Here is a 9964-nt window from a genome sequence, read left to right as displayed (position 1 = left end):
CATGGGGAGCTGATGTTACCAGAAAGGGATTTAGTGCTTTTCCAGTTATGAAGAGATGCAAGGATTGGGATCATGAAATCAGTTCCTGGAAACATTTAACTCTCTATGGACCTCTTCCATCAGTTTCCCTGGAGCAGAGTTGCCCCACTCTCTACCTGAATTCCCCTCAGTGGGTGTTGAAGGTCAGCAGCTGCAGCAGCCTAGGGTTCGGTTCCCTCAGAGGCAGATGGCAAATGCCCTTGTTGTTGCTCAGTTGCTGGCAAATGCTCTTGGCAAGTGCCAATTTGTAGCTGACACGTGGATCTTGAACAGGGAGAGCAGGTAGCCAGGAGAAAACAAATACAGCCAAGAATAGAAATGCATGGTAAATTGGCAGTGGGAATAAAACTGATCAGACACGAATCAAGACAGCCTAAGTTGCCATCCCCAGATTGAGGAAGCTCAGTCTGCTTTAGGAAACCATGCTTCTCGCCGTCGCTCTCCAACGCCAGCGCTGCCTCTAGCTCGCCGAGCTCCAGCCGAAGGAGAAGGGGGGTAAGTAAGGAGGTCTCTATACCATGGCTCGTACAAAGCAGACTGCCCGCAAATCGACCGGTGGTAAAGCACCGAGGAAGCAACTCGCTACAAAAGCCACTCGCAAGAGTGCGCCCTCTACTGGAGGGGTGAATAAACCTCATCGTTACAGGCCTGGTACTGGGGCACTCCGTGAAATTAGACGTTATCAGAAGTCCACTGAACTTCTGATTCGCAAACTTCCCTTCCAGCGTCTGGTGCGGGAAATTGCTCAGGACCTCAAAACAGATCTGCGCTTCCAGAGTGCAGCTATTGCTGCTTTGCAGGAGGCAAGGGAGGCCTATCTGGGTGGCTTTTTTGAAGACACCAACCTGTGTGCTATCCATGCCAAACGTGTAACAATTATGCCAAAAGACATCCAGCTAGCACGCCGCATACGTGGAGAACGTGCATAAGAATCCACTATGATGGGAAACATTTCATTCTTTAAAAAAAAAAAAAAATTCTCTTCTTCCTGTTATTGGTAGTTCTGAACGTTAGATATTTTTTTTCCCTGGGGTCAAAAGGTACCTAAGTATATGATTGCAAGTGGAAAATAGGGGACAGAAATCAGGTATTGGCAGTTTTTCCATTTTCATTTGTGTGTGAATTTTTAATATAAATGCGGGGACATAAAGCATTAATGAAAGTCAAAATGTTTCAGTGAACAAGTTTCAGCAGTTCAACTTTATAACTATTATAAATAAGCCTGTTAAATTTTTCTGGACAATGCCAGCATTTGGATTTTTTTAAAACAAGTAAATTTCTTATTGACTGCAACTAACTGGTGTTTGTAGCATTTTTATCATACAGTAGATTCCACCCACTCACTATACTTTTCTAACTGAGTTGCCCTACGTGCAAGTACATGTTTTTCATGTTGTCTGTCTTCTGTGTTGTTCCTGTAAGTTTGCTATTAAAATACATTAAACTATACCTGCTTTGGGTCTTTTAAAAAAAAAAAAGGAAACCATGCTTCTCAGGAGCAGGGCTGAGGACAAGTTGCCAGTCCTGACAGTGGACACACAAAGGCATCCTCCCCAAGCTCCACAAGACATGAAGATCTCACAGCACCCTGCTACAGTCAGGTCCCGAAGGCCTGGTCAGTCCCACAATTGTGGTGAAATGCGGGTACGAAAGTAGAGAAGGCAGATAAAGGGAATGAACAGATTGTGCCTGGGGTCAGGTGGGATGGGAGTATACACACAATGGTAAAGTCATCCATGGCTACAAACCATATTTTCAAAGGCATGCTTGCCAGTGCTGTTCTTTGAAAAAGGGTACAGAAACCTCTCAAATGTCAAGAGATAGGGTTTCTGCCAAGGCAACAGAATGCTGAGAACTGCAAGTAAAGATTCTTCTAACAAAAAGGTGCTAAATTCTGGAGAAGGGTTTAATTATACCTGAGGTATTTCTGACTTGGTGCATGTGCGTGGGAAGCTTTGCCTGTCTCTCTATTGCTGTTATTATCTCATGGGTCTATGGTTTAATTTTTCCCACCATGGGGCTCCTTAGTCATCTTTCCAATCCCCCAGTTCCCTCTAGGAGGCAGTTGCTGCAAGGCACTGGACTGCTAATAAAAGGTGCCCTCCCCTGAGTCTCTGACTATTAGCTATCAAGTTCCTGGCTGTGGCTAATCATCAGGTTTAATCATACATTAATCATTTACCAGAGTGGCATAGGGGAAAGCTCGAGATATTCCTGAGGCTGAATCTATACAGTACAGATATGTCTGTTTGAGAAACATGCCTGGACCAAAAGCATTTTCTCCAGTGTACATGGGAACTGAGCAAAGTGGGAAGTGTGGTTGCATTTCAGGCTGCCTCATGTAATCTCTCTTGATGGATTCACTCTTCTCAGTTGCTGGCATATCTTAAATGCTGTTTTTGATATGTTCCATCTCCCAAACTCTCTGCCTGTTCTCCATTTGTTTTGCTGGCTTCTGAATATTTTATAATCCGGTATGTACCAGTGCCTCTGGAGCTCCTCGGGAACTCTCTCAGTGGAGTTCTTTCTCTGGGTATGAGTTCATCAAGCAGTACTGAACTCTCAGGATCAAGTCAAGGTCACGTTTCCTCTGTTTAAACCCTCCAACCTGTGCCTCTTATTTGCCTGAAATGTAGTGGACTGACCAAGGCACACAAAGCTTTGGATTTTCTAGCCTCTAACTCTCTCTCAGATTTCATCTTCTTAACAGTCCTATTTGCTACCTCTGCTCCTGCCCTTGCTGTTTCTGTTGGGTTTCTGTTGCAGCATCCTCAGTTACTACAATGGTAGCACCTCAACCCCCCACACCCCTGCCGCGTGTTGTTAGTTCACATTTTTGTAGATCAGAACTACAAGTGGGCTCAACCACATTTTCAGCTTAGGCTACAATCAGCTTGTGTGCTGGACTTCTGTCTGGGGCCCCTGGGGAAAAGTTTACTCCAGAATTCATTCCACTTACTGGCAGAATTCAGTTCCTTGTGGTTGTAGGACTGAGGTCCGGGCTTCCTTGCTGGCTGTCAAGGGAGAGCTGCTCTTAGCTCCTGGAGGCCACCCAGATTCCTTGCCCCATGGTTTCCTCCATCTCCAAGCCAGCAAGGGTGCCTTGGATCCTTGTCATGCTTTGAATCTCTCTGACTCCCCCTCCTGTATCCAGCCAGAGAAAACTCTCTGCTTCTGGAATATTCGTATGATTAGGTTAGGTCCACTTGGATAATCCTCAGTGAAGGCCAAATGATTAGTAGTTTTTTTGATTAGTAATCTTAATGTCAGTGGCAGAATTACTTTAACATACTGGGCTGGCCATAAATTTAATTTGACTTTTTTAGTAAGATGTTATGGAAAAACCCCAACAAACTTTTTGGCCAACCCAGTGCATAGTCATGGGAGTAATCAGGGAAGGGAGGAGAATTCTGCCTCCTACATGATTCCTCAAGCATGCGGCTGTCGGTCTCACCCCAGGACCTTTGCACTCGCTGTTCCCTCTGTCTGAAACTCTTTCCCAGAGAGTCCCGTGGCTGGCACAAGTGACACATTATGTATTTATATGTTTATTTGATACCTGTCTTCCTTTACTGGGATAGAGTTTCCCTTAAGATGGGGGTTTGCCTACTTTATTCAGGGCTCCATCCTCAGCTCCTAAAATAATTCCTGGCTCTTAGTGGATGCTCCATACTATAAATAAATGAATGTACACATAGTCTTTAGCTTTGTCAACCACTCTTCTCTTTTTCCTTCTCTCTCCAAGATGTCACTGAATTTTAGAAGTCCCTAAAATGATCATCAGAAGTTTTTTTTTTTTTTTTTTCTCTCTCTCTCTCTGAATATGTGTGAGCTTGAAAAGATTCAGGAACCTCTTCTCTCCCACCTGATCTACATAAGCACAGAGTTTAAAGAGGAAGGCTCTTTTATTTCTCTTTACCAGCTTTTTTTTTTTTTTTTAACCTTTTATACATCTGTGTCTTCTTTATCTGGCAACATTCCCATGGATCCCCATCTTTATGACCCAGCTGGGGGTTGGAAATACCTTGATGATCTTTGATTATAGCTTCACATTCAATGAGAAACTCCCCCAGACTGGAATATTCTCCCTCTATTTGTCAAGAACATTCCTACTTCTCAGGGTTCATCTCAGGTCTTCCAGGTTCTGTGCATTCTTTGATTGGTACAATTCAGAGAGAGCTAGTCTTCTTTTGAACTCATTTAATATCTGGGCCAAAGGTGCTAGAGGCATAATGGCTTGATTCTGTGCACTAGTCTATTTTCCAGTTTGTCATTTTTTAAATGTTTAAGCCTTCATTCAAAGGACAAGGCAGTCAAAAACCTAGATTTCCGATTTCTCTTAAAAATAGGAATCCTAACACGGAGGTGCCATTTCATATGACAGTAGTTGGGACTGGAGAGGAAGTTGTCCTTTAGCGGGGGTATGTCTCTAGCTTGCCACAGTCCCCACTTCCCCCTGCTGTATCACCAAATGAAACCTGAGTGTTGCTGTAATTTATCATTACGGCCGTGCTGCTATTTTTTTTTTTTTTAAGTGAAGAAGTATTTGTTTCCCTGTTTTATCATAAGTGGTAAACAGAATGAGAGATCCAGTCACACTGTTTTATTGCTTTCTATCACTCACCTGGGCTTGGCGGGGTTGTTGGGTTTTGCAGTTTCTTCCCAGTCTCTGTGAGGCTGGGAGCAACCCCACCTTGCTCACTGCTGTGTTCTCAGAGCCTGGAGCATAAGAGTTGATTAACTGATTTTTACAAAATGAATGAATACCCGTATCTGAAATCTGTGCAACTCATGTAGCACCTAGTAACCTTGGATTTTACTGTTGTCTTTTTATGTGTGGATATCCTCCTATAAAATCTGCCAGTGTTTTCCTTCCAACTATTTGCTTTAAAGCCAGAAACTCTATCTCTATTCACTTCCTATTGCTGTTGTAGCAAATTACCAGAAAGTTGGAGTCTTAAAACAAAAGAAATGGATTCTCTCTCAGTTTTTTAAGATAGAAGTTAGAGATCAAGGTGTTGGCCGGGTCACATTCTCTTCAAACAGTTCTTGGAAAGGATTCTCCCTGGCCTCGTTCAGCTTTGGCGGCGCCAAGCATTCTTTGGTTTGTCTGAGCGTCACTCCAGCTCCTGCCTTTGTGTTCACGGGGCCTCCGCAGGGCCTCCTCCTCTTCTGCATCTCAGCCTTCATTTCTGTCTGTTAGAAGAATTTGTGTCATTGGATTAGGGCTCATGTAGTTAACGCAGGATGATTTTGCCTTGAGCTCCTTCACTTAATTGCAGAGCACGTTCCCAGGTTCTAGGCAGACATATATTTGGGGGGGGGCCACTATCCAGTTCTCTGCAAAAATATCATGGTAATTTCTTTCTTTCTTTTTTAGTTTTCTGAGAGTTAAATTTTTTTATATATATATTTATCTATTTTTGTTGCTGTGGAAGGGCTTTGTCTAGTGGGGAAGTGGGCAGAGGCTACTCATTGTTGTGGTGCATGGGTTTCTCATAGGAGTGGCTTCTGTTGTTGCAGAGCATGGGCTCTAGAGCAGGCTCAGTACTTGCCACACATGGGCTTAGCTGCCCCGCAGCATGTGGGGTCTTCCTGGACCAGGGATCAAACCTTTGTCCCCTATGTTGACGGATGGATTCTTAACCACTGGACCACCAAGGAAGTCCGATAATTTCTCTCCTTTACTTGAAATATTTTGAGAGCTTGCTGTTTCTAAGGCTCTGTGCTGGGCACTGCATGGGCAGAGATCCTGATCAAGCAATCAGGATCCTCCCCTCTGGGAAGGAGAATAAGGAATAAATACAGAGAACTATTATATCATGACATTCATGGAATATACTCTCAAGAGCATACAAAGCACTATGGGGTCTCAAAGGAGAAAGATATCAGGGAATCAGGGATACTGTTGAAAGAGGCAGAATTCAGCTGTGCCTTGAAGGAGGAGTAGAATCTTGAAAGATAGGAGACTATTTCCACTAGGGTAAAAAGTGTGAGAAGCCCATAGTTGGAGAAACATCACATAGAACAATGATTTATTTTGATGAAACATCAACTACGTGTCCCTGAATGTCTGTTGTATATGGTTGATTTCATTGTTGTATATGGTTGATTTCATGTTGCATATGGTACATTTCATTGATCATGAAATGTACTCATGAAACCCCCATGCCCTTGGTGCCATGTTAGGGACTTTACCACATTGTTGCTGTTCAGCTGCTAAATCGTGTCTGACTTTTGGTGACTCCATGAACTGCAGCACACCAGGCTTTCCTGTCCTTCACTATCTCCTGGAGTTTGCTCAAATTCATGTCCATTGATTCAGTGATCCCACATTCATCAATTTATAGTTTTCTGAAAAACCGAAGTTCACGATAGACAGGAAGTACAACCAGTAAATTAATGACACTGACATAACGCCTTTGGAGATAGTATTTGCTGCCACAGCCCAGGGCAGGGGGCGGGGTGCTGGGATTGGTACTTTAACCTTGCAGGTTAGCCACAGGGCGCTCTGGTGTTCATATTTTAAATCTGATAATGTGGGTTGCTGGGGCTTCCCTGGTGGCTCAGATGGTAAAAGAGTCTGCCTACAATGCAGGAGACCAGGGTTCGATCCCTGGGTCGGGAAGATCCCCTGGAGAAGGAAATGGCAACCCACTTCAGTACTCTTGCCTGGAAAATCCCATGGATGGAGGAGCCTGGTAGGCTACAGTCCATGGAGTCACAAAGAATCGGACATGACTGAGCGACTTCACTTCACTTCAATGTGGGCTGCTAATCACATACTGATTCACTCGGAACCCACAGTTTCTTCATTGTTTCCAAATTTTATTAATGTTCCTGCCCTGAGGCGTAATGCCTTGAATTACACCCACCAGTGGGTTGCAGGCAGTGGAGAAAATTTCTTTTCCAACAATGAGGAGCTCGAAGGAAATTTCCTGAGAAAGCTAAATGATCATATCACAAAGGCTGTGCCGCCCTGGTGAGCATAAGGAGATGACTGCTCCCTGGGCTGGAGGGAGGTGGTCAGGAGCAATGGGCAAGCCATTTTCAACAGAACCAAGGAGTAGCCAATGCGAGAAAAAGTATTTACAGTAGATGCTGCCTGACTGTGTTGAAAGCAGTGATTCTGACCCATAGTGTGCTTGTTGACACAAATTTAACTTTATTTAAATCTTGCTTAAGTGTGGCTTTATTATTGATTTGCAGACTTTCAGAATGTGGACATTTTAATAAGTTATGGACTCAGTGACTTCGTGGAGTACTAATGATGGGCTCCTTGCATTGAATTCAGTGATGTAAGCTCTGCCTACAGATGTTCACATGTAGAGTCTGAGAGCCTCCTGGTGCTTTGGTACCGAGAAGGGCATCTCATCCAGCTAATATCAATACGTGAATCCGCCTCATTCCCTTGTCTGCATCATCTGGCCTGGCAGTTGACAAGGTTCTATTTGGGCCCCCTAGTGATGGGACACTTTCTAAGAGGGAGGAACAATTTGTTACATGGCATTTGTTTTCCCTTTATTTGATCTCTAACAGCATACATTTAAAATACTTCGAAATCGAGTCACAGACGTAGAAAACAAATTTATGGTTACCACGAGGGAAGAAGACAGGAGGGATAAATTGGGAGCTAGGGATTGATGTACACTCATTGCTATATATAAAATAGATAATAAATAAGATCGTACTGTATAGCACAGGGGACTCTACTCAGTACTCTGTAATGAGCTATATGGGGAAAGAATCTAAAAAAGAGTGGGCATGTGTATATGTATAGCTGATTTACTTTGTGGTACAACAGAAACGAACACAACATTGTAAATCAACTATACTCCAATAAAAATTAATTAAAGTACTTAATCCATTTTTTAAACAAAGAATTAATATGCACACATTAGCATCTCAGTATGAAAAGAACGCATTGTAAGACATTCTTTCATTTGCCTCGTATCCTCAGTCACTCTTTCCAGTGTATTTCATTTTTATTTCCAGAAGTATTCTTACTTAGGCAAAGGTTTTACGAATGTGTGTGTAGGCACAGTCTTCTCCCCTCCCATGCCCTATTTTTTTCTTTAGCACTAATGGAATTATACAATTCACAGGGCTCTATACTTTGCTTTTTTAATACTGTATCTTGGAGATTATCTTATATTAGCATATCTAATTCTATTGTATTCATTTTTTTGCATCTGTGTAGTATTCCACTGTGTACCTTATTTTATCATTTATAACTAGTTCCCTGTGAATGGCATTTAAAGGTTATTTGGGTTTTTTAAAAAATCCCAGATATTTTTGACTGCCTCCTCTTGTTTTCATACATATTCTTGGGTCTTTTCCCAAACTCATCCCCAGTCCCATTCATTTAACAGGTATTCATCCTTCCACCAGGGTAACCTCCTTGGACCAGCCTTCCCAATTTCCCCTTCTTTAGAGAAGCATCAGGCACACAATTCTGTGACAGCACTCAGCACAGTTTAACTTTGCCGGAGATGTGTATATGAGTCTGAACTTCTATCGGGCCAAGCTCTGCCTCTTAACTCAAGGGCTAGTACTGTCCTGGGTCTGGGTCACTTGAGGGCACAAAGGGGCCACTCAGACCTCTCCTCTAAGCAGGGGATCTGGGAGGTAGGGGAGAATTGGTAGCATGGTCATGAAAAATGTCTTTGGCTAGACTCCTTTGCCAGTTTAAGAAGCGAGTTCCTTAAACCCCTTTTGTTTTAATTTTCTTATTTATTTACTTTATTGGAAGATAATTGCTTTACAATGTTTTGTTTCTACTGCACAAGGAAGTGAATCAGCTATGTGTATACACATATCCCTTCCCTCCTGGACCTCCCTCCCACCCCCATCCTGCTCCTCTAGGTCATCACAGAGCATCAGGCTGAGCCCCAAGTGCTATACAGCAGGCTCTCACTAGCCATCTGTTTGACACATGGTGGTGTATATATGTCAATCCCAGTCTCCCAATTCATCCCACCTGTCTTTCCCCTCCTGTGTTCACACGTCCATTCTCTATGTCAGTTCTCCATTTCTGCCCTGCAAATAGGTTCATCTGTACTTTTTTTTTTTTTTTTACATTCCACATACACGCTGTTGGGAATGTAAATTGATACAGCCACTATGGAGAACAGTATGGCAATATGGAGATTCCTTAAAAAACTAAAAATAGAGCTACCATATGACCCAGTCATTCCACTCCTGGGCATCTACCCTGAGAAAACCGTAATCTGTAAACCTGTTTCAGATACTGTAGTTAAGTGGTTTCCATGCCTGGCTTTGCCTCAGAAGAACTGACATAGATGCTGGGACCCTTCCTGGAGAGAATGTTGCATTAGTCCAGGGACAGGGGTCAGCCGTCTGAATTTGAACAAGACCCCCAGTTGACTCTGAGATGCCAGGCTGGAGAAACTCTATGCTTTTTGGACAAATATATGAAGTGCAGGGAAGTGTTTTGACCCTCAAGGAGTTCGCAGTTTAGTTGGGAGACAGAGAAGATGGTTAGAAAGTGAAAATTCAGTACATATAGAAATCCCTGCTAATCCACATTCTGTGGGGAGTCACACAGGTGGGTCAATAGAAAAGACATCACAGAGAAAAGGAAGCTTGAGCTGTGCCTGGGAGGATGGGTACTGGTTAGTCTTTGTACAGACTCGTTTTGTAAGGTTTTTAAGGAAGTCAGTGACGTGTCGGGACCAAGAACAAGGACTATGGAGCTGGATGCTTTGCTTGAAGTTGTGTGACCTCACTTCTGGTTGTGTGACCTCAGGCAAATAAACATACATATTGAGGCCACAGTTTCCACACCTGTTACACGGCAACAGTTCTCACCTTAGAAGTTTGCTGTGAAAAATTAAAAGGGATTCATTTTTGCAACAATGTTGGTGTGTCTAAATCCTTGATAGAGGTGATCTTTTAAGAATAA

At 43.1% G+C, this 9964-nt stretch overlaps 1 protein-coding gene across 1 annotated transcript; it reads left to right on the top strand.

Moving 5' to 3' along the window:
- Window positions 1–342: 342 nt before the first annotated feature.
- LOC129635195 (histone H3.3A-like) lies at window positions 343–1234 on the top strand. The gene has a single exon (XM_055557929.1). It carries the CDS (start codon window positions 558–560, stop codon window positions 966–968), a length of 411 nt encoding a protein of 136 aa, XP_055413904.1. The 5' UTR covers window positions 343–557; the 3' UTR covers window positions 969–1234.
- The last annotated feature ends 8730 nt before the right edge of the window (window positions 1235–9964 follow it).

This window comes from Bubalus kerabau, chromosome 20, assembly GCF_029407905.1.
Source record: "Bubalus kerabau isolate K-KA32 ecotype Philippines breed swamp buffalo chromosome 20, PCC_UOA_SB_1v2, whole genome shotgun sequence".
NCBI classification, from domain to species: Eukaryota; Metazoa; Chordata; class Mammalia; order Artiodactyla; family Bovidae; genus Bubalus; species Bubalus kerabau.
The sequence above is the reverse complement of the archived record's forward strand: the minus strand, read 5'-3'. Positions and strand labels throughout refer to the sequence as shown.

Coding starts and splice junctions, on each gene's coding strand:
- LOC129635195 (XM_055557929.1), top strand. CDS start 558: ATGGCTCGTACAAAGCAGACTGCCCGCAAATCGACCGGTGGTAAAGCA.